The sequence below is a fragment of the Buteo buteo genome, chromosome 7 (genome assembly GCF_964188355.1).
Source record: "Buteo buteo chromosome 7, bButBut1.hap1.1, whole genome shotgun sequence".
NCBI classification, from domain to species: domain Eukaryota; kingdom Metazoa; phylum Chordata; class Aves; order Accipitriformes; family Accipitridae; genus Buteo; species Buteo buteo.
The window spans coordinates 31,798,650-31,822,777 of record NC_134177.1 but is presented as its reverse complement, the minus strand read 5'-3'; the positions used below and the strand labels follow the sequence as shown (position 1 = coordinate 31,822,777).

The 24,128-nt window shown below is 50.5% G+C and overlaps 2 protein-coding genes across 9 annotated transcripts; both read right to left on the bottom strand.

Annotated features, from left to right (window-relative positions):
* Positions 1-121: 121 nt before the first annotated feature.
* On the bottom strand, positions 122-19,300 carry DZIP1L (DAZ interacting zinc finger protein 1 like). 8 transcript variants are annotated; one of them, XM_075032211.1, is made up of 14 exons: positions 19,199-19,300; positions 14,867-15,400; positions 13,877-13,961; positions 12,841-12,965; positions 12,222-12,467; positions 11,936-12,073; positions 10,711-10,845; positions 10,127-10,157; positions 9,277-9,321; positions 8,677-8,813; positions 7,345-7,537; positions 6,754-6,958; positions 5,807-5,957; positions 122-663 (listed from the first exon to the last, which is right to left on the bottom strand). In XM_075032211.1, exons 2-14 carry the CDS (start codon positions 15,359-15,361, stop codon positions 580-582), a joined length of 2,070 nt encoding a protein of 689 aa, XP_074888312.1. In that variant the 5' UTR covers positions 15,362-15,400; positions 19,199-19,300; the 3' UTR covers positions 122-579. The 8 variants fall into 8 exon arrangements, with proteins under 8 accessions (XP_074888312.1, XP_074888309.1, XP_074888311.1 ...); XM_075032208.1 differs by lacking the exon at positions 19,199-19,300 and adding an exon at positions 16,050-16,180; XM_075032210.1 differs by lacking the exon at positions 19,199-19,300 and adding an exon at positions 16,050-16,180 and having other exon boundaries at positions 10,729-10,845.
* Positions 19,301-20,954: 1,654 nt separating this feature from the next.
* A4GNT (alpha-1,4-N-acetylglucosaminyltransferase) lies at positions 20,955-23,904 on the bottom strand. The gene is made up of 3 exons (XM_075033161.1): positions 23,788-23,904; positions 22,533-22,982; positions 20,955-21,566 (listed from the first exon to the last, which is right to left on the bottom strand). The coding sequence occupies exons 1-3, from the start codon at positions 23,902-23,904 to the stop codon at positions 20,955-20,957; spliced, it is 1,179 nt and encodes a 392-aa protein (XP_074889262.1).
* Positions 23,905-24,128: the final 224 nt, after the last annotated feature.

The window sequence follows — 24,128 nt, the reverse complement described above, 5'->3', positions numbered from 1 at the left end:
TATTCCAGCTGAATAAATTTGATAGGATTTTTCTTTTCCTTTTTTTTTTTCAGCTTGGTATTATTTGGGAGAGATGCGCTGCATTCAGAGATTGTTAGTCCTGTGGTTTGAATATATACTAATTGTCCCACACATATTCATGCTTTAGAAAAGTATTACCAATAACTGGAGCCCCACAAAGACAACAAATGTCATTGAGAAAAACAAAACATATTATTTTGAAGCGCACGAGACTCCAACAGCATTCAACTCAGCAAGGGCCTGACCAATGATTTCAGTGTAGCTGTGCTGCTTTGTCCCCATGGGAAGGGGGTCATGCCTATGCCCCAGGGATGTCCTAAATGGTATGGCTCTGTTATAGTACCTGCAAGTTGGAAGCTGGTTGTGCAGCCATCAGCTGGGATAGTGTTTTTAAAACCAACCCTTCAATTTGTCATGGCAGTACAAATATCCCTTTTTCAGAGAGAAACCCTAATTTGCACGGTTTCTCTTTCATTAAATTGGCTAGTTCTTTATCTTGCTGGCTCGGATGTTGGTTTACTGTTCCCAGAGACTCCAGAGAGGATGAAACCAAAGTCGTCACTTCTGGTCGGAGAAATGAGGTGTCAGCAATTGGTGAAGACCATGGAAAACTCTCCACGCTGTGCTGAACTGAAGACAAGTCTGAAAAATTAGGAGGAAGAAAATAAAAACCTGTGGGAATTTAAGGGGAGCAGTTTGGGTATGGGAGGAATGGGGTTTCATGCCCGGCTGGGGGACGCAGGTCAGGACAGAGGGGTGAGGACTGGGATGCTTACACTGGAGGAAAGGTAAAACCATGCCCAGGAAAAAGCACGGGTACTGGACAGGCCATGCTCCTCCAAATCATGCCATGATGCTAGGGTTGCACCTTCCATCATTTAACAAAACTTTAGGGCTTTGGTTGTTTTTTTTGTTTTTAGCTTTTTAGGAGAAGCCTCTGGGTGTTAAGCAGCACAGACAGGCATGTGTGCTCCAGGCCATGGGCTGAGCCTGCTCCACCACCCACTAGCAAGCAGCAGGCTGGCAGTGCACAGCCACAGCGTGCCGGTGGGCAGGATTTGACCCGAGGAGCAGGTGCAAAGGTTTGAGAAGGAGGGAATGCAGTGTCAGGCTCTGAGAAGTGCTGGCAGCATGAGGGCAGGATGCCTGTGGTTTGCACGGGCCACCTGCCTGCAGCAGCCTTCCTCGTGGCATTGCAGCATCGCATCTTCATAGGGTGAGGGAAATGAATTTTGGAGGCAGCTCTTGTTCCATTGTTGTTGTCCTCTGGGAGAAGCTGAATTTGTTCCCTTAATGCAGTCACAAAGAAATCTTTGCACGAAGGAAATATCAGGACACCTGTCTGCCTATTTAAACTTGGCTGTGAGCGAAAGTCCCCATTTGCACTTCTGACTTTCTTTTCCATTGTGTGCTTTCTGCTGGCTTTGTTTTGTTTTGCTTTGTTTTGCATTCCCCTGGCTGCAGTGATCTGCCTGCTTGGGGACCATCCCTGCTGCTCTCCGCTTGTTCGGCATCATGCAGCACGACAGTGGGCACAGGACTCATGCCAAGTACCCAGCAATGATGTGGCCCAATTCGGTATCATCAAGAAAAGGATAGTACTCTAAAAAGCGGTACACAAGCAGTTGCTTTATTTGGGGAAGGAGTCCATAAACAACAGGGAGAAATAAATATCTTTTCTGGACAAGGCACACTGATGGAGCTGATATTGTTGGAGTTGCTTTCTCTTCTCTTCTCTTTTCTCTCTTCTCTGTCCTTTCTCTCCTCTCCTCTATTCTCTTCTCTCCTCTCCAGCCAGAGCCCATCACCTGTGATAATCCAGGGTGAAGCTTCATGGCTTATCCATGCCCACTGTGCATCCTCTGCCATGTGGCTCACTGCAGCTTGCAGCACGCAGAGAACAACTTTCCGTGGAACATGCTCAAAACGTCCAGTCTGAAATAAACCTGCTTTGTCCGTATCTGTATTTATGTATTTGTCACTGTATGAGGGTCACCTTTCTCTTAGCACAAGGCTGTCAGCTATTTCTGGAGTTTCCCAAACTTAGGGGAAGTTTTTCCCCCGCATTTCTGGCATCATCTGGACTTGGTGTTGAGTGCATGAAGCTCACTGCAATGGCTCGAAAGCACCTCAGGCATGAAAATTGCTAGTAAAACAAATGTAAGAGTGATTCTTGCACCTGTCGGCAGGTGAATACCTGCAGGAGCAGCAAGAGCAGCCAGACCTGGGGCTGGCAGGGTCTGGTCAGCAGCCGGTGGAATGGGTGTGATTTAGATCTTAGTACTGGGCAGGGCGCCTGCCTTGGCACTGAGCTTGTCACGTAGTCAAGGCGAAACAGTTTCTGCTTTCTGTCCTTTTCCTACCTGTTCGCTCTTTGGGGCAGAAAGTTATTTCCCCACTGGTTTTGGACTGTGCCAGCACCAGAGCCCAGCCCAGGGCTGCTGTATGGGCAGGGGTTTCCTCTCACCCCTCTCCCAGGAGCAAATGCTCGTTGCTACCTCCACCTGTAATTTTTTAGAGGTAAAAAAAGCTAATTTTTTTTTCCAGTTATGAATACTAGTCCTCTGAAATGGGTGAAAACACCCCTCGTTTATTTAATTTGTTAAAAGCAGTGTTTGTTATGATCGACACTCACCAAAAGAACAAGAGCTGTAAAAATTAAGCACGAAGTAACACATCTGGCAATAGCACTGTAAGCAATGAGTAACACAAGCCAGGTACAGTTCTTAAACTTGAATGATTAAAATGGAAAAAGTCCTTTTCAAGGTAGGCAGCTACAGAGCCACGCCATAGGGGTGGGTATAAGCACACAGAGGAACGTGCGCATACCAGGGGACATGGCGATTTGCAAAATACAGGGAGGGGTTCTGCATGTTTGTGAACAGTTATCTGGAAAGCACTTTTGCTGTTCAGTGAAATTAAATTAATTTACCCTGTTCTGGTCAGCCCTGGTTGGCCTGTCTGCTCCCTAGCACTAAAACCCACATGCAAATGTTAAAAATATGGAATGGTAGAAGTCTGAACCAGCAGTGGAGTGGGTTGGAGAAGAGAAACTGAGAAGTGTCAGTTTTTCCTGTTGTATTTTCCAAAATTTCATACTTTTAAGGGATCAAGATCACAAATGCACTGCCACAAATGTACAAAAAACAGAGAGAATTAGGAAAATTAACTTAATTTACACAGATGAGCATTGCCAGTGGAGGCAGGCTTATGTGGTCATGTTTACAGTGAAAAAAAAATCATCCTTTGGGTTGGAGGTTCCACCACTTCAAGAAGAAAAGGAGGAAGGAGAGAGCAACTGTGGCTTGTTACTCTGCCCGAGTGGATTCAAGCCAGGTTTCTCCTAGAGCAGAAAACAAGACATTTTTGATCATCCTTGGGAGCACTGGCAGAGAGACACAACAAGAGGGAAAGCTGGTTTCTCCCCTCCCTGATTGTTTTCTGGACTGCTTAAAGAATAAAAAAGCCACACACAAGTGCCAGGCTGTGGCTGGTGTAGAGAGCTGGCCCCAGCCTGTGGGATGCAAAGCCCAGGGAGAGCTGCTGGGGGTCCAAAAGCTGATGGGACCTTCTGACACTGTGTTATTGCTCATGTGCATGATGAAGGGAGATCAGCAATCACTCCTTTTCAGACCCTGCAGCATTTCTCCTCCTTGGTGCAAACCCCAGCGGCTGGCCAGGGAGGACCCAACACCCCTGTGCTGTCTGTGAGAGCCCCAGTATTGGGGTCTTCCCAAAAAGGGGGGTCCCCAGAGCCCAGGAGCAGCCCTGGGGAGGCTGCAGACCGGCTGCTGCCCATTTCTGGTCTTGTGGCACCATCCAGTGGCTGCTGGCAGAGGACTGTCACTTCCCTGTCACCACCATGGGTCTGTCCCCTTGCAGCCCAGCTCCCCGGGGCCCTGGGGACTGAGGTGGTCCCCTGAGCATCAGTGGTGGCTCAGCCAGGTCCTCCAGGGAGGAGGTCTCCACGTCACTGCTGTTGCCTGCAAACTGGAGACGAGCACAGAGAGGGTGAAGGGGAGCAGCACAGCTGGACCCACAACCCACATTTGCACTCTGTGCTCCCCTGCTACAAATCAACAGGGATTTCTTCCCCATCAGGCTGATGCAAAAATTAGAGCAAAGAGGGCCCAAACATGGTTGCATCAGGACACCACACAGGAGATCCTTCCTCTATTTCCATGGCTTGCAAGTTGTCCCATAAACCTCATGCTTAAATTCTTTTTTCCTTTTTTTTTTTTTTTCCTTTGCCAGATGATGCCAGATGGCCTAGAATTTCATTGTCATTGCAATAAGAAAAAAAAAAAAAAAAAAATCTTCCCACTATTTGTACCAGGCCTTCCTTAGGTAAAATCTTTAAAAATTTTTTTTCTAAAAAAGCAATTTGATTCTGACACTGCCACCGCTTTAATTACATCAGCTCTCCCCCATAAATTGAGGTTATGTTTAAGTCCCGTTTTAGTAATTTAATAATTTTGCCATTGCATCACTCCAATTATCTCTGGATTTGTTCCAGAGACCTTTTCTCAATTTGATTCTCTGGTGCTTACTGTTGCTCCCAATTGCACGAATACTGATGTTTTTTTTTCCCCAAAGAGGATGAATGGACAAACATCAGGGGAAGGACAGATATCTGCAACTGGATGAAGGGGCCAAGTCTCTGTTGCTGTAAGTTTGACCTCCCTGTGCACAGACTGTGTCCTGAGGCAGTGCTGATGGGTAGGAGCTGAGAAGAGGGTATGACATGCTGGTTTTTTAAATGGAAATCATGTCAGAAAATATCCCTGTGGCTATTTGCACAAGATGCCTGGAGTTTCTTGGTGGGCTGGCTGGTTTTGGGTGATGCCAAGCTCACAGCTGGGAAGAGTTTCACCCTGCCAGGTGGGGTCTGTGCCACCGCATCCAGGCATCTCTCCAAGAACCTCACTATCATTGTGGATGTGGCTGTCCCTGTGCGGGGCAGAGCAGGTTAAACAGGGAGCCCCAAGGCACAGTGATGGCACAGCTGGGTAAGAAGGGAGGGGAACACCAGCCACCCCAGTGTGAGTTGGTTTCTAAATAGCTTAAACTCACTAGCACTGTCTGGACCCATTCCAACAGAGCTGTTTCAGGAAGCAAATGTTTTGTGCATAAGATAAACCATGGGGGTTTCTGTCCCCCTGCCCCAAGCAAGCACTGGGTGGGTAACACTCCAGTGCATGCAAGGATGCTGGACCAAACCTCCACCCGCACACACAGCCCGGGCTAGCCATGTGTGACACAGCACCGACAGCTCTTTTTTGGACTGGGACACACCACAGCCACGTGCAAGGAGTACCTGCTGCTGTCTGCAGTTAATGCATAGGTGAGAGGTGCCTCCCACTGCCCCCCAACTCTCTGAGGGGCCATGGGGCAGTCCCCACATCATCCCGACACATAGTTCACATCGGGTTTTACAGCATGTAGCCAACAGTCAAAACAAGCTTTACTCCTTGTGTTTGACAGCCCTTTGGGTCCTGTGGGGTTCCCTGCATCCTCTAGACAGTCTGGTTTCCCCCCATGCAAAGAAAGAGCTACAGGATTTATTGCGCCCTAGGAAAATACCCTGGCAGGGTTGAGCACACAAGTTGCCGATGGATAAAGCCACCTGTGCCCCATTGCCTGGCTGGATGTGGGGGATGGTGGGGTAAGACTTGTCACACTTCAGTGCCAGGAAGAAGGTGACACAGAGGCGCTGATGGTGCTAATCAGGACTGTCCCCACCACCTTGCTGACCCACAGTGGTTGCTACACGAACAGGCGGTACCTGAACCAGCTGTTTCCTCCAGCAAGTCCTGTCTGACCTGTCGGAGTCAGTCTCATCCCCCAGCACCACTGCGGGGAGCGCTGGCTCTTGCTTAGGGCTGAGTCTCACGGGGGACAGGGTGGGCTGCTTCCCCCTCAGCATCACTTCTGAGCTGGTGCACAGAGAAACGGGTCAGGCATGGGGTTTGCTGTGGCCTCCCCCTTCCCCACTCCCGAAGCAGATGCAAGGAAACCCTGTGATGCTCTGAGCCATGATCCAGCCCAGAGCAGGGCAGCCCATGGAGAAGCCCTGCATTCCCCACGGACAGGGACAGATCCATCACACCCACCAACTGCAAACACCTTGCTGCGAGCATCTCCAACACATACTCACACCCATACCTTGCCTGTGTTCGGTATTGCTTTGCTTGAGTTTAAAACCTAGATCTGGCTTCCTCTTGCTCCTGGAGCAAACAAGTAACTCCTTTTCCTCACCTGCTCTTGGTCACAGGTGAGCTCCTCTTCCCCTCTGCTGCCATCTCATACCCTCTCTGCCTTGCTTCTTCTCTTCATGGTCTGCACAGTTTCTCCAAGGTTTTATTTTGCATCTTTACTACTTTTGCTCCAAATCCCCAAAAGAACTCCTTCATCCCCTTGCAAAGGTGCTGAGAGGGGAAGAGAGAGCCAAACACCACTGGGAAATGCCCCATATTTGTCTCCAGCACCACATGGTGGGCACAGGCCCTCAGGTCTGACTTTGCTGAGTTGAGTTAGCCCATACGGGCAGGGAGACCCCAGGAAACTCCTTTTCTAAACAAACCCCTCTGGGTGCCACAATATCCACCACTCGGCAATTTCCAAAGGTGCTGGTGTTTGGGCAGCACTCAGTATACTTGGGGCCACATTGTGGCTGAGGGTCTTGGGCACTGCCCACCTGCCTGGAGACCGAAAAGAGGCGATGGGACTCACCTCTGCCATGGGACAAGTCCTTGGTGGGGGCTGCCGGCTTTGGAGGTCCGCAGGGTGCCCCAGAGAGTCCTCGGGGTGCTGTGGGTGGAGCACGCTCTGCTCCAAGGAGCAGGCTGGGGGATCACCAAGGCTTCAGGCTCTGCTGCAGCTGGTATCGCCATGGGCTGTGACCCACAAAGGGACCTGGGGGTCTTCCGGCTTTGAGCTGGAAGGCAATATTGAGAGCAAGAAGAATCACCACCCACTCCTGGTGGTCCCATGGGCTGCCCTTGGGGATGCCACACAGCCCACCTGACATGGGATTATGTAGAAAAAAGGGGAAAGGGGGATTTGCAAGCACTGCCAAACTTGTATTTCACTCTGCTGGGGCTTTTGGGGACAGCTGATTTTTTTTCCTGAATATGTCAGGCCAACCCATGTGAGGTCAATATGCAGAGAGCAATTGCAGATACGTGCAACACCCTAAATGCCCTTTCCTGCCCTTCTCTGTCTTGTTGTCCCACTGGGAGAGGGGACAGCATCCCGTGGCTGCAAGTGGGTGGCCACAGGTCCCTGCAGTTGGTATCTAGAGAGGACAGGGGGTCACTTCACCTGGGATGACGGAGAGCTGTCGAGGCAAAGCACTGCTGAGCTTCTTGCATCGCCTGACTTTCCCCATCACTGCTCGGACCAACTCGTCCCTCAGGTGGAGGAGACCAGGAAATTTCTCAGCCTTCTGTTGCTGCTGAAGCCTGACCAGAGCCTCGAGGCTTTTGTAGGTCCGAGTGGAGATTCCCTTCACAACCTAAAATAGAGGGCAGCTGAGGAGCCTGATATCGTCCTCCCGCGGCACCAGCTGCTGAAACAAGCCCTCGACAGCATTACCCATATCTCAAGAGCATCCTGCAAGCTCCAAGCCCTGTCCAAACCCCAAGGAAGCTGACACCAGCCCTGACACCCATCGTTTCCCCAGCACAACGTATCACATGCCAACAGCCCACATTTGCAAAGCCCTCATCTGCTTTGGTAAATGACTGCTGAAGAGTAAATCTCAGCTGTTTGGGGCATTTTCTAGGCTACAGGGCAAGCGCAGCATTTTCTCTTGGGAGGTATTTACAGCTCGAGGAGGTTTTGCGACCATGAATATCCTGGGCTTGTAGCAATGTAATATTATGAGAAGGGAAGGGTGAAGGGAGGTGTACACCTGTGGGTCCAGCTTTGGGCACCGCTACTGCTTTTGACACCACCTCAGTGTTCCCAAATAACATGCTGGGGAAAGGGGGACATGCCAGGGCTCCAGCCTATGTGAACTGAATCCAGGAGTGCTCCTTAAAAGCACCTCCAGGAAACAATCACACGAGAAGTCGTTCAGTCATTGCTTTCTCTTTGTGCTTTCAGGACCCAAAATGGAAATGCTGCCTTGCTCAGAAATGCCCGCTGCCTGCCTGCTCACTGCCCTTGCACCAGCTCTGCAAGGTGCTAGGTGGTGGTGTTGCATTGCCGGGAGCTCGGGAAGACTTGGAGGAGGTACTGTTTAACATGCTTGTCATGAAAAAGACTCGGACAGTGAAAGTCCCCTTGAAATCCCCGTGACAGGGGCTGCTGTGCCCTCAAACACCCTCCTTCCCTAGAAGAGAGGGAGCCCTGGGTAATTTAGCATATGAAAGGCTGCTTGTGAGAAAGATTTACTGGAGAGATACTAACAACCCTCAGAGATGGGAGCATGGCAGTTTATTCCCTGTGCTGTGTGATTCTGCCTCCACCTTCCCATTTACCTCTGAGTGTGATTGCTCCAGATGGGGATTCTTTTTATTTTTTTTTTTACTGCCTGTTAGTGTTTTGGTTGCTCCCTCCCAAAAAAGAATCAGTTCAGAGCAGTCTTTTTGTCCCTGCACACGCTCAGCACTGGCATTGCAAATCCTGGCACTGAAAGGACAGACTTACCCTCTTGATCCCCATACTCTCCAGCTTTTTCTCCAGCACTTCCTCCAGGATGGGGCGAAACTGCTTCAGGAGGTTTGGGTTTCTCCGCAGGGCTTCCAGCAGCCTCTGCTTCCCACCCAGGGCAGCCTCCTCCCTGTCTGGAGTAAAGGTGTGTGCTGGTACCAGTGCAGCGATGTATGGGCTGTGCCCTGCGGAGGGGGCTGGCGGGACCCTTCTCCTCTTTGAGGACGTGGGTCCCACCAGTCCCAGAGCAAGCAACTGGTTGCTCTCAGCAGACTACATCCCTCTGTGAAGGGGCAACTTCCTCTAATTTGATTATCTCCTGCCCACAACTACTCCAAAATCCCACCCACAGACCAGCAGCTGCCTGGGACAGCTTTCCTGGGTGAAGGGTTGGCAGCAGGGCTGGTCATGGTGCTGTCACGCTCTGCACAGCCGAGCGGGGCCAGCGAGCTCAGCCCCTCTGCCCCCAGCCCACCACCTCATCAACTGCCAGCTTTGCCCAGCACCCCTTCGTCCTCACCACACAACGCCCCAAGCCAAACGCCAGCTTCATCCTGGTGCTCTCGGGATAGGGATGCTCCCGACACCGGTACCTACCTGATGACTCTTCATCGGCCACCACTTTGGTCACCTCCCGGGTCACTGCAGGGAAGAAAGGAGCCTGTGAGGGTCAAAGAGGAGATGAGGCCCCAGTGCAAAAGCAAGTGCTGATCACCACCTGGTTTCCCTATATGGAAAGTATGGAAATGGACACACCGGTCCCTCTGGGGATCCGAGGCTGGCCCAGCTCTGGCACCAGCCCTTGGAGAACATCCCCAAGGGAAACCCCAGGGCACTTGCCCGCCAAGGGCACCAGCTGGAGGGTGTCAGTGGGAAAACATCTGCTGCCCCTCAGGGCTGGGGTCAACAATGTACCCCTTGGGTATTTGCTAATAGCCATCCCTGTTTTATGGCCTTTTTTGTTTTCTGAACAGCAGCACCTGGCTGGGGCTGCGGCTGTGCTGCAGGCATTAGGGAGCTGAGAAACCCCCACTTTCTTTCCCTGGCACTTGATTATAGAAAACCCAGACTGTAAAGAAGAAACCACAGCATGCCTCAGCTCCTTATTTTTATGCAAATAACCACTGGCATCGTTTTGGAGGACACAAGTTCATCCATTTGCTGATTGAAATCTCATTCCTTTGGGGTATGTCTACAATGCAAAACCCACCCAAGAGACAAGTTAGTTTTGTGCCAGCTACCAGAGCTGTTGCAGCAGATAGTAAGGGACTGCAAGGTGTTCACTCCACGGCTTCGTGTGAGAGGACATATAGCCAGCTCCCTGAAGAGGACTCCATGGCACACTTTTGTGGAGGGACACAGAGAAGACACTGTGGTCTGAAGGGCTTTTAGCTATGAAAAATTTATCTAGACCCAAATTGATTCACTTTAAAAATGCAATCACTACCTTCAGGTTTGCTTGTAGACAGCAGCTTGATCTGTAAAGAAATAGACTGGGCATCATTCAAAGATCATTTCTTTGTCTATAATTTTGGGTAAATTTTCCTCTCTCTGCAGAGTGTTATTATTAAATGCATTCAGAAAAGGAGCAGAAAATAGCAAGAGCCTAAAGTGGGCACATACACTCCGCAAGAGCTATTTCCCTTATGCAGACCATACCTGTAAGGGGTCAGCTTAGGGGCTTTCCTTTCCATAACATGATCACTAGCACATCAGATGACATCCTGTTATACCCCACATGCTATTCATGGATCTAGGCAACAAGTAAAAGATGCTCCAAATTGTAATGCAAAGTGTTGCTCTGGTGATCTACACCCCAGTGGGCATGGTTCGTGCCAACAATATTCATGTAATGCTTCTTATTTAATGAGTGCAAAAAAAAGAGCCGAATGTAGCAAAGCATTATAGAATGGGCTTGAAATTAGGCTTAGTCTTAACTCAGCACAAATTTTAAGGCTGCTTAGAGTTAAACATCTGCTTAAACCCTCTTGATGAACCAAGGCCTCTTTTCTTTTTTATTTCACTTGCCACCTTCTGGGAGTTTGTGACCTTGGGCTGCTCCCCAAGACGGGTGCTGAGGGCATCCATCTGCTGAGAGGCACGGTCCATAACTGCCCCCTGGTCCTGGGATGGGGTGGTACGGAGTGTCTTGTTGTCTTTCTTCAACTGAAAGGGGCAAAAAAGGAACAAGATGACTTGAACATGGTAAAAATGGGTTTTGTGCCACCTCTTCCCTTCACCAGCAAGGGCAGCTCTCTGGATTTTTATTCATCATTGACATATCCTCCAAAGGGCAGATCTGGCCTTGCAGAAGATGTACGGCCAGCATCAAAGTATGCTGGCGGCAAGCTCACGTCTTCTCATCGGCTGTGGTAGGACACAGCTTTGGTCACTGCATTTCCTTTATTTTTTCCCCTTGATAATATAATAGCTATACTCTGTTGCCCTGGGCTTTGAAGTCCAGCCACAGCTCATTTAAAATGTAGCCCTGCTCCTTCCACCTACCACTTGCTGGACAGAGAGGTCATCCCTGGTTCTTCTGAAGAGACCTAACATCGCTGGGCTTTGAACCATAAAGGAAACATGGCCTTTTCTGAGCAAGGTGCCTGGGAGCTGCCAAGGACACCTGGCACCTACCTGGACCTCCTGTGCCCAGTTGTCCCTCCACAGGTCCTTCAGCACCTGCCTCTGCTCTGCCCTCTGCCATATTAAACACACAGGCATTGCCCTCCTCCGTTTGCAGGCTGGGGGCTTCTTGTGGGCACGGGCACCTGATTGCATCTGTGCTCAGAGAAATTCAGCTTCCCTTTGGGTCCCAAAGGACAGATGGCATTGTAACGGCAGTGCCGTTCCCAACTCACTCCATGCTCAGAGGTACCATGCATGGTAAAGCCTTCTTCAGATGTTTTTAGATGTTGAGAAGGAGGCCGATGCACAGGTAAATAACTTTTGTTTAGTTAAGTGTTTTTCCATATGGTGACCTTATGCAGTGCTCCGGTGAAGGTGGGTTTCCCTGCAGCAAACAGGGCTGACCTGGGACTGTGACATGCCCTCTGCACCCTGCAGGTCCCACTTGTGGACTCAGACTGTCAGTGCTCTATACCAGCAGGAGCCCATTGCTACCTGAACCTGAGCTGAGATCAGACATCCACAAAGCAGATGCACACAGAGATGCATGGATGTGGGTCCATCTCCATCCAAATGCACCTCTTGGGATGCACAGTAGGAGTAAGGACATGGGTACCGCAATGCTCACCTGCACTGCCATCCTCTCCCGCTCACCCCACAGCTCTGCCCGGCTTGGTGCCTGCCACTGTGCCTCCTTGGTGTCATCGTCCCGCAGGGCGCCCAGGTTGGACATCACCGCCTTTCTGGCCTGAAGCTCCTGCAGTATCTGGAGTGGGGAGAGGAAGGAGCTGTGTGTTCCACAGGAGGCTCTGCTTTCCTCCTGGGGAGCCCAACCTTGGCCAGCCACTTCTTCCAACCCCCAAAAGTTTGCATGCCCCAGGAGCAAAGAAATGAGGCCTCTTTGGGCTGTGAACCTGTGACGCCACCTGGACCAGGTGAAGCAGCAGGCTTGGATGTCCCCTCGGCTGCTTTGAGGAGCATGCTGGGTGCTTGCTCACCCCCTCCATGGCAATGCTCCTGCTGGACACATCCTTGAACGCTGCAAGGAAGAGCTGCCTCAGGCCATCTATCTTTTCATGCAGCTTCGTCCTCTCCTCCTCTTTCCACCTTTCCAAATCTCTCCTACCCTCCTCTTCTCGCTGGCGAGCTGTCTCCATTTCCTAAAGGGAGTGGAAAAATCGGGGTAGGAGATGTCTTGGCTGCAGAGCAGAAGAACCAAGGCTTCTGCCCTGGCACCAGTGGGATGAGCACCAACACTCTCATTACACCCATTGCTGCTCAGAGCCTGCCTGCACACCATGGGGACGTCAAGGCAGCACACCCTCCTGGGCAGGCACACTTACGCAGTCCTTATTTCCACATGACATTTCCCAGGGGAATTTTTGGGGGCAAAGTTTCCAAAGAAATAAACACAAGACCCACCATAAAATATTTTTCAGTGCCTTTTTCACCTGTGCTTTAAAAACACCCTGTGTTTCGTCACTTCTCCTCCCCCATTTTTTCCAAAAGGGCAGCAGTGCCCTCCTCCTGTACCTGCTCCCTGTGCAGCTTCTCCGCTTCCCTCTCTGCTTTCAGCTGCTGCTGCGTCTCCTGCAGTTTCGCCTTCAGCTCCTCCACCTCTGCCTCCATTTGCTCCACCTGCTTCATCTTCTGCCTCTCTGCAAAGCTCAGGGAAACAGAGGCACTGTGAGCAAGGGAGCGATCTGCCAGCTTCTACCGGGATTTTAATTTGGGTGGGGTGGAGAATCCTACTAAAGCATCGAGCAAAAACTCTGTAGGGTTTCAGGGCAGAGAAGCAGGTAGCTGAGCTGCAGGAAAAACCATGACAAAGGTGGCCATGTGGCCCCTGATTTTTTTTTTATTCTTTTATTTTTTATTTTTGTAAACTTGGAGAGATTAGTGGCTTGTGGAGCAGAGCGGCTTTGCACTGGGCTTGCTCTCTCCAGCAGCCAAAGTGCCCTGCTTGGACATTTCAGGCTGCACCGGGCAAGGTGTCTCTGGAGCAAAGCTCAAACTGTTGCATTGCATCAGCCCCAGGCTGGGGTTTCCACCTGCTGGCAAACAACAAAAGCAGCTTTTTTATCTGCCACATTCAAGTGCCCAGTGTAGGTGAAGCTGTAACGAGGCTCCACAGCTCTGACACAGCATGTTACACCTGCAGCTTTCAAAGCATTTTGCAAAGGAGCATCAATTCCTTCCCAAAAAAGACATGGAAAAGGTGAACCCCTCTCCCACTCTAGCAAAACACCCTCCCAAACTCCCCAGCGTAGCTCCATCCCCAAGGTCCTATGGAATCTTTGGATGGAGAAGATTCTTAGGGAAACTGAGGCACAGAGACGAGCTGTAAATGCATATGCGGTCTTGTATTCGACTGCATGTCTTACCTGTGCTTGAGGGAAAGGCAGCAAGCAGAAAGCATTCAGTCAATATTCACAGAAATGCAGAAGAAGAAAGAAGTTACAAGAAGTTGGTTTTAACCTCCTATGGTCATTCTGGTTTCCAGCATCTACATCCAATGGGAGAAAAACCTGTCTAGGAAAGCAAAGGAAGAAACTGTCCCAGTGCTCACCCGCCTCAGTGGCCTCCGCGTGCCGGCGCTGCACATGGGCTTGCAAGAAGGTGTCCTTCATGAAGGCTTTATTGCAGAGGTGGCACTGGAGAGGGAGGAAAAGTCAGCAGAGGGACTGGGATCTCCAGAAAGGGGCACTCCCCATGTCCCCTGCAAGGCAGACAAAGTTTTGCTGCTTCAGAGCAAAAGGGGAGACCTCAAGAGATGTAGCTGTTGTGTTGGAGGTATGTAGATGGAGGGTATTAGGAGTTTTTTCTGTCTGAAGCCAAAGCAAAACCCCTTTAGAGGTAAGGAGAAGGCAGAAGCCAAGATGGTGCAGGGATGCCGCTTGGGGAAAAAAATTCTGCTTTCCCCAAGAAAGCAGTGCAGTAAGGTGGCCAAAGCATCAGTGAGGTCCTGGTCTGGCTGTGGAGGAAAGGAGAGCTGCGCTTGCAGTGATGACTGAGCTGTATGAACCCAAATCATCTGGTTTGGGTGGCTTTCACTCTCCAGGAGTATGCCAGAGGGTTGATTTGGCAATGGGGAAGAAGCAGGGAAAAAGGCACAGCCAGCAGGCTTCCTGGTGAAAGGGTGGGAAAAAGCTCGGGGCGGGGGGGGGGGGGGCGGAAATCACCACCAAATCCAGGAGCATCCAGAAATCTTTCACTGGTCTGGAGGATGCTTAAAGTCTCCCTGGCATGAGATATCCCCCTGGACACAGGAATCTCATGAGATCTCCTCTGACAGCCCTCTACAGCACCCTCTCCCACATTCCATGCAGCTCTGACTACCTGCAGTTGGCACCTCCCAAAAAAAAGGAGCTTCTCTCTGGGCTGGCAAGGACTTTGCCATATCCATGAAGGTGACAAACCAGTGCTAGGGAAAGCAGCAGGGCTGGCCAGCATATTTTCTGGGGCCAAGGTATAACGACGGGCTACAAAGGCAGGATGCAGCAAAGAGCATCCTGCACAGGGACGCACTTTACACCCCTTACACCTTTCCACCACGCACCTTGCAGTAGGTGTTGGGGCCAGCTTGCAGGAGGAGCTGCTGCATGGCAATCAGCTTCTTCCACCTCCTGCTTTCCTCCTTTGCCCCCCGGAGCTGGGTTGCCTGTTCTGCAGCCTGCTGCTGAGTGCAAGCCAGCTTGGCATGGGCAACTTGCAGGTACTGGGCGTGCATGGCCAGGCTGGTCCCCAGGCACTCCTGGCAGTGCAGCAGGTACTCGATGCTCAGCTGGGCCATCCTAAGCACCTTCAGCAGGACGGGGTCTGCCGGCTGCCTGCAGTGGGGGCACTGCTCCCCATCCAGGTTGCAGAAGGTGACACCAGCGATGTGCTCCTGGAGCGCAGCCACGTCCACCTCCCGGGCCACCCGGTCCACATCGATGGCACTTAAGCGACGCCAGTCCACGCTGACCCGGCGGGGCTGGAAGTGGAAGGGGGGGACGTCCACTGGGATGGTGAGTCCTGGGGATGCCCCTGGCATCCCCGCAGGCCCGGGCATGGGCTGGTGCAGTGTGTGGTAAAAGTCTGCAGAAAAGTGCTGGAAGGCAAAAGGAACGTGTTAGGGCTGACCCTGCAGCCATCCTCCGACTCCACTGCAGCCCCCACCAGCCTGCACACACTGCAGGCATCAGGGAGTGGGTCAGAGCTTCTTATGTGGAAGCAAACAAAAAGACCCCTTCCTTTTCCCTCCCCATCCAGAACTGCTATCTACTGCTTTGCCGAATCCTGCAAAAAAAATTCTGCCAGTTTGTTCACCATCTGCTCTTGGTAAGGGAGATTTCTAAAAGTATCGCATTGGAACTCTTTACAATAACTCATTCTGAATGAACTTACAAATCCCTCCTGAGTGTACCTGTTTTAGGGAAACAGAATTAGCCTGTTTTGAAAACAGTACACAGTAAACACTGGACACACTTTAATACCACAACAGTCTGCTGCCTTCCGTGGTGCCCTGCTCTGACCTAAACCTAGATCACTTCCAGAAGCGGTGTTTGCTCATTTTCCTGACTGTGTCCTAAACAATAATTAAACAAAGATAGTTAAAATACATAGTTTTAAATCTGTGAAAGACCTCTAGCTAGGGATTTGCTGCTGCCCCACATTACAATTTTCCTTTTGCTACACCCACCTGCCACTTCTAAGATACTTCACTTTTTAAAAATGCTCTTTGCTGAAAGGCCACTTACCATAGTTTTGGATGCAGATGCGACTCCCCACACAGCCTGAGCACCCCAGGATGCGGAGCAGAGCAGCCAGAGCAGTGTTGGTGTGTTGCTGGGTGTGCTGTGTACAGTGGTAACAGGAGGTCCAGCCAGCCCGCTGCCCTGCACACGCCTGTGCCTCCTGCCCACTGCCTGCAGCTACTTCTGTGCTCACCACACAAGGCCAAACAGGGTCAGGAAACCCAGGGAGACACTGATTAACTACATGCATGGTGTAAGAAAGCCAAGCTTTCCTAGGCTCTCCTCTGCTAACTCAGAGGAAGAGGGGGCAATGGTTATCACTGCCTGTTTGCAGCAGAAAGAGTGCCAAAATCAGCTTTTTTGCCCTAATTTCCATCCCCAAAATGTTGTTTGCAAGTGGGAGGCTCCAAGGCTCCCACTTGCATTTCTCCAAGGCTCAGTCCCACCAAGCACACCGGGTGATGGTGGCATGAGCAGGGCAGAGCCAGGGCAAGGGGCTGCCAGGCTGAGCCAGCCCTGCATGCAGGGTTTTCCAACTGAGAGCCTAGCAGAGACACTTTTCGTGGTGCCTGCACATGTCCTGGGTAAACATGATCCTGTTCTTATCTTTTTTTTGATGCTAGAGCAATCACAGGGTTTCCCAGGAGTTATATGAGGTTGCACAGGGTGGAGCCAGTCAATGCTGATACTGCAGCCGGTGACGTCTGCAAGCCGGTTAGCATTTTCCATCCAGTGGGACTGTTCTTCTGCACCTAGCCCAGGGTCTCTGTTACCTTCACTGCCAGAGTTGCTTCATCTGCATGGTGCTTCTTGTGTCCTTGCAAGGCTGGTTTGCTCTCCATCCAGCTCAGCAGCATTCCAATCTATTGCAAACTAGAAAGCCCTCTCTTGCTCTCAGAGTCAGAGAGTCTCCTCTTGCCCTGCATAAGCCCCTTTACATGTCTATCTCTGCCTTTCTCTAGCCTGCTTAGTCAGCTTGTCAGGCACCTAAATACCTTTTTGCCTGTAGTCCCAAGTCCCACCCGGGCCTCTCCCTGTTGCATGTAAATACTAGAGGTCAACAACTGCTCTGAACCAGTCTGGGTTGACCTGACTGGCTCTTTTAAGCACTTTTTAGCTCTACACCAGTTTCACCTGACCCTTTCTTCTTTCTCACCCTTCTCCCTCTCACTCCACTGCCTCCATATGGCAGGAGACGGGAAAGCCTTGATTCAAGGCTGCAACTAACCTAGGAAGAGGTCACACACTGGTGCAGACAAGGCATGAAAGCCTCTGGGAATGGCTGTGGATCAGTGTGATGTTGTTAACCGTAGTTTTCTCCTAGGTTGCTCATTTTTTAATTTTTTGGTGCCTACGTAAAAACACCAGATCAGCAAGCCCCTTCCCTTCCAGGCTTGTGTGGCCAGCAAAGATCATTATTGTTAATGCTGTGATACATATACTGTTAGCAGCACTGCAATGTCAAACAACCCAATTCATTGCATCGGACAAAGTGAAGTTTACATATATAGATACATGCATACATATATATATGTACATATGTGTATATACAGGTGTAAATATAGCCCTGACTCACAGCTGCATGTTATGTAGATCTGTAGGGTAATGGTTCGTAGTCCCCACAGGCGAAATTTTGTTGCATGAATTAACCACTGCTAAAGACGAGGGCTTTGCAGGGACCACTAATTAAAAATCCCCTAATGATCTACTGCATACCCCAGGGGTAGGCTGTGTTGCACAATCTTGTTAATATTAACAAGGTCTTCGGGCAACAAAGCCAGCCGTGTTTCACCTGGCCATCAATGCTGACCTGCTGTTTAGCAGCATGGCTGCGATTGCCCCATCGCCTGCTTCAGGCATGCTTGTGGGTGCTGGAGTCTGCTGGGTTTTCTCCCCCATTTCTTACAAATGCTATAGATAAGGTCTCAGACAGTGCAACCATGGCTTCAGCGGGATGTTGGTACAGTAAAACCACCACATTAGGCAACCAGGGAACCCAGCTCTGAAGATTTATTTCTTCAGTTCTTACTTGCATTTGCCTAGGAGGGGTCCTCAGCTGATGTAAAGCAGTGAAAGTATTTTGACTTCCATGCTGCAATGTAATGCAACATCAGCTGATGCAATGGGAGCTGCTGGCAAAAACCATCTTTATCATCTACAAGGGAAATGGTGCTATTCCTTCACTAGGACTGAGATTTTGCCCACTGGGGATGAGGACATCGACCTCGAGGGGTGCAAATCCATCGCAGAGGTAGCAGCTAGCACCACCCAGCAGAGCACAGAGCTGAAGGTGGTCACCAGCACTGTTTCCACTCCACTGTGCAAAAACCAGCTCTGCCAAAGTGCTGGTAGAGCCGGGACTCAGAAAGCATGATCGGACTTTCATTTTCCAGGCCGGCAGACGGTGTGTTAGCTGTCCCAGCTCACAGTTGCTGGGTCAGGCTGTTGCGCAGTCCTTTCCTCTGCAATCCTCAGCCTTTGGCAGGGAAACCTGTCTTCGTTTCCTTCTCCTCCACCCTTCACCACTGCCACCCTGGGGCCCTCCTCACCTTCCTGAACTCCTCAAGGCTTCTTCAATCCCTGTAAAGTCTAAGGGTGCTCCAGGTGCCAGCATCCTTCTGCTCCCCTGCCGACGCAGGAGCCTGCAAACTTTGGGAGATGCCTTACCATGAAGCAGAGAGGTGTCAGGAGTCCCAGACTCTGCTCATGACCTGCTCAAGCAGCATCCCCACCTTCTCCGGACCCTTCCCAAAAGCAGCCATCACCTCCCTCCCTTTCTCAGCTTCTCCTCTAGCCAAAATGTGATGTCCTGGGACTCATACCAAGCAGCAGTGGCTTGCTCAGGTGGCTGCAGGAGAAAGCCCTCATGCAGGATCTTTGTTGAAGTCAGCTGTGCTTGCTAAAAGTGCTGACAGTAAACAACAGGCAGGAGAGCAAAGCAGGGGTTGGACCTCATCTGCAGAGGAGCCGCTACCTAACACAGCGGAGCCTTGGAAATTTTTCGTGCCTGAGCTCATCTGCAAAGGGAGCTCGAGTGGGACAAGTCTCTGCCTGTCCCCCAGCCCCGTCCCTCCCTTCCATGGACACAGCCATTTCCCTGAGAGGTGAGCCTGGAAAGTTGAGCCACAGAGCAGAAAAAGGCAAATACTCACTTGTTGCCAGAGACAGAGAGAGAAACTGAAGAGAGGGGACGGGAGCGGAGCGATGAACAATGAACGATGGATGTGGGCAGCGAGAGGTGGCTGGGAGCAGCCGGGGGCTGTCTGAAGCTGTGTGGGAAACAGGGAGGACTTCCTGAGCTGTGACTCTACACTCCTCCCCTACATCCCCTCAGGCCAGGAAAGTCAAACTCATGGAGGAAAAGCACCTCCTGACACCGACAGCAGGCAAACCCCACTGTAATGGAGCAGGGAGCAAAGCTGGGAGGGCACCAGGCCGTGAAACTCATGGCCCCAGGCTGAGCCATGATAGTTTCACCCTGGGAAAGGGAACGGCAAAATATTCCCCCACACCATGTTGCTGCTCTCACACCCTGCAGTGCTTGGCTCGGCACCGCCCGCCCTTATACTGGTGCAGCTCGACTGACTTTAGCAGTTACTGGGCGGGGGAACACGGGGCTGGAAGGAGACTCGAGCCCCGTGTCCAAACGCAGCACGAAGCACACGTAAACGCTGTGTGCAGAGGGCTTTCTTCTCCTGATTAATCCTGCTGTGATTTCTAGCTGCAGAAACTGGGCTGGTGATTGCAGCATGCTCATTAGCTGCTGTGTTTACAGAAGATAGCATTGTGCAGATGGCAAACATTCGATGAATGGGTGACCGATCCGCCCCTGCCTTTCCGCTTCCAAGTTAAAAACAGATGTTCGGACAGACTCAGAAGAGATTTGCAAGCTGGGCTTCTTTTCAGGGGGTTGGGTGGATTGGCATTACCCTGGGAAAAAAGTAAATGCAAGGGGATGTATTGCTCTCTGGCAGAAAAAAAAGCCATTGGGTGCCCTGTTGAGGTTAAGTGGGGATTTTCACATAACTGGACAAGGGTGACCAGAGCTGCTGCACCTCATTTCCAGGGTGGTTGAACTCCACTTATTTCAAAGGGATTTGGGAGCCTTGGAGGGCCATCCCTATCCTTTCTTGGTGGCTCAGCATCTCCTTTCCAGGAGGAGATGTGACTCTGCAGCCAGAACTGACTGCAGCGCAGCCCCTTCCTGGAAGGAGCCAAAGTAAAAGTGCAGGAAGACAAACATTTGAAAAATGGGACTCATTATCCAGGGGTGTGTAGGGGAAAGCAAGCTTAGAGGAGTGGGCATTTATTAACCATTTTATTTGCACTTGCACCAGTAAGGTCCCTCTCAAAAACGTAGGGTGTAAAGTTTGTGTGAGAAAACCACAGATTAATGAAAAGACAGTGGTTTAGGCTTCTCTTCATTAGCAATTACTCTCATCCATCCTCTGCCATACATTTGCATTACACTTGCCTCAGAGGCTTCAGCCTAGTCCAAAGCCTGTCGTGTTTGCAACTTTTCTGACATGGGTAGCTGCCAATAGTGTCAAGAGTTGCAGAGATGAAATTTCTCCCAGGAGGCCATGCACCTCTTTAGGAACTTTTCCCTTGGAAAAGCTCACTAGTAAGGCCTGTAAGTCCATTCAATTCAGGAAGGTTTAGTTCATGAGCACCTATACGGAAACAGAACTGAGACAAAGGTGTCCTTAGTGTCACTGGAGGCTACGTCTGATGGATACCCACCACCATTCTGTATATGCTCCTTAGCATCCCAAGGGAGTAGGGATGGTGGTTATGAAAAGGTCTGTCTTTCTCCTACAAAACCAGCTACTGACACCAGTGGTGACTGTCTTTTGGCCCCAGGACAGGGAGGGCCGGAAGGATCACCCCCTTCCTCCTTACACCACGTCATGCAGCATCCCCAGAGGGTGTGAAATCCCTCAGCTCCGCATTTTGGATCAGGTCCTTGTACGTGGTGGGGCAGTAGGCTTTGTACAGTTTTTCAGCCAGTGTGTTGCTGCCCGCGACCACAGCTTTCCGGTTGTGGTTCATGAAGTTCCACAAGTGCAGTGCGTAGGAGTGGTTGAAATTGGGGTTTTTCTCCCAGACCTCGTAGTACTGGCCCCACGCTGGGTACGGTATGGGGTAGAAACGCTGGGGATTGAGGAAGGAGATGTTCTGGCAGCTGTGGTCCTCGGTGCCTTTGAAATCTGTGAGATTGCAGATGGCTTTGAGCATCCTTGTCATTAAAAAGGGCCCCTGGTTCCCCCAGATGTTCCCATTGTACTTGAGAACAAAGTTCTCCATGCAGTCCCAAATAAATTTGTGGTGGGCAGGGAAGCCAAAGATCCCATTGCTGGAGAACTGTGACTTCTGCGCTGCTAGGAAGCTTTCCTCAGGGATGGGCCTGATGGAGATGACATCTGTGTCCATGTAGATGCCCCCATACTTCCAAATGAGCGCCAGTCTGCTGGCATCAGAACTGACGTGGACCCAGTTCTTCTCCTGCTCGGGGACTACCTGCAGAGTTTGAAAAGCAAGACAGTGATGCCACCAGCAGAGAATGGACTACATCCATCCATTGGATGCAAATGGCACCATAAAACTGTACCTGCACGCCTGCAAATGTCACTGACCACCTTTTCCTCCTCCATATATTGAATTTTATTGGAATACAATAAGGGGGCAAGTGCAGAGCAATGCTTTGTTAATATAAATTAACAGGAACATTTCATGGGTGTTTTGATGGAACCTACAATGTTAAATCAATGATACCACGAACCTTTGCCTGCTATTTCAGTGGGACACAACCCACTTACGCTCCCTGATCACTCCCAGCACTTGGAAACAGGCTGGAGGGTTTTCATTGGCACTGTTGGTATTTGGAGTCATTTTTTCTCAGGAGAAGGAAGAATTTGGAGGAAATATGCCTGCCCTGCACAGAGATGGAGCCAAACAAATTTGACAAAAGCTACTTGCAAGCAGTTTTCCAGGAATTTATTTCCAGGGTGAGGCTCACAAGATCCCGCCTTGGTTTTGCATATTGCTATTACAAAAACTGAAATCTCTCCTGCACCTTATCTACTGCGGGCTCTGTTGGTGTGTGGCAGCATTAACAAGCGCTCAGATGACTCAGGCAGCACATTTTGTTCAACCAGCTTCTGTTGAGAAAGATTATTAAGCGATGTTTTATCAAAACATGTATGCAATCTATTTTTACTAACATTTTATTTGCCAAAAAATCTGATTCTCCAGATAGGGGGGGAAATGCTGATCATGTGTTCAATAAACAGATAGATGAATACACTGCAAAACATAGCAGAAATGAATCTATCCTGAACAAAAAAAAAAATTAAAAAAAATCCCTAATTTCACACAGCCAGTCCTGCATTCCTCCATTCATTTTAAGCCTACTTCAGACCATTTTTTCCCCCTACTTATAACTGTTTTCCTATTTCCCTATTTTCCCCTTATTATAATGCTCACCTCGTTGTACCACTGGAGCAGAGGGGTCTCCTGGAAGACAGTTTCCATCTGGAGAGGAAAAATGAAGACATTCTTCATAGAAGACAAAAGTGAGAAGGCTGTATAGCTGGAGTTCAAGTCCAACACCGTGTCATTCGTAAGTCCCTTCATGAAGAGGATGATGGGCCGGTCCTGGTAAATCCTGGCGGCAGACTCCACGGAGCACGACACCAGCGGAGGTGGCTCTAGGCGCTCCGTTGTCTCCAGAAAGATGATGCTTTTGCCGAGGTTCAAGACCTGCTCAGGTGTCAGGAAGTGCTTAGACATAGGCATATAGGAGAAGAAGCAGCCGGACATCAGGGAGATCTCGTATAAAATGCCCAAGACAAAGAAGAAGCAGAGACATATATGGATTTTCTTCAACATTCTTGCTTTCCCTGGGCCTTTGGGGTCATGCCTCAGACATGGATGCTAAAGAGAGACAAGGAACAGCAAAAATATATGCCAGTGTTATTACTTAGCAGGACTGAGAAATGGTAGGACTTGGCTTTGGACAGCGTAGCATGAAGGCATTTTGGTGAAGCTCATGCCTTCACCCCACCGTATAAAGGCAGTTTGGTGAAGCTCATGCCTTTTCCCCAGAACAAGCCTGGAGAGATGTCTGATGGTCCAGAGGGCTCTGCCCTGTGGGGTGAATTGCTGGGGTCCCACATCCTTACCCCCAGCCAGGCAGGGGGGGACCAGGAGAGGTCTTGGAGAAGGGACATGCAGCTATGTCTCATGGCACAGCTACACAGTTCATTGGGTTGACAGAGAGGGAAGGACCAAGGGAGAAAGCAGGGAGAGCAAGGTGAGAAGGATCACCTTGCCCCATGCCAGGAGAGGGACCCCCAAGCCCATCCCTGGGGCAGGCTGGTGTAGCAAACTGTTCCCAAGCACTGCAGCATCATGCCAACACATGCTTGTCCCCAAGCAGGAGATGTCCAGGGGATCTCAGGAGCAAAATGTGCCAGTGTAATTAGGTGGCCAAGGGGGCTGTGAGTGCCAGTGAGGGGAAGGTCATGATTACAGTTTGGGACGTGTCAGCCATATCTACAATATTAGCATGTAGGCACCAAAGCCTTTTTGCCAGTCTGGCCCTTCTGCTGACACTTCAACCCTGAAGGCCATGAGGGACTCGGGTCCTGCAGGGATGGGGGCTGAAGAAGGACCAGAGAGAGGCAGATGTAAGGATAGAAAGCAGATGGTTTTGTGCAAGCAAGGAACTAGGACCTACCTGGATTATAGTTCTGACAAATCCACATTTCCAGCTTGTTTTTTTGCCATCACGGTGGCAACCAGGCTCCCTTAAAGCCCAGCTCCCTGGTGAAGACACCCAAGCTGTCTGGAGCATGCAAAGGGATTTCTGAAGGCAGGAGAAGATGCACAGAGGAAAACTGGCTCTGCTGCAGGCTGAATCTCAGTCCCAGAAATGGTTTGGAGCCAATAGGACCCACTTAAAAGGACAAAGAAGGGACAGGTTTTAGGTGAGACCCATCTCATGCCTACATCAGCCTGGCCCAGTTCCTCATTCCCAATTTCAGCACAACACAGGCCTGTACAGCATCAGGGAGTTCC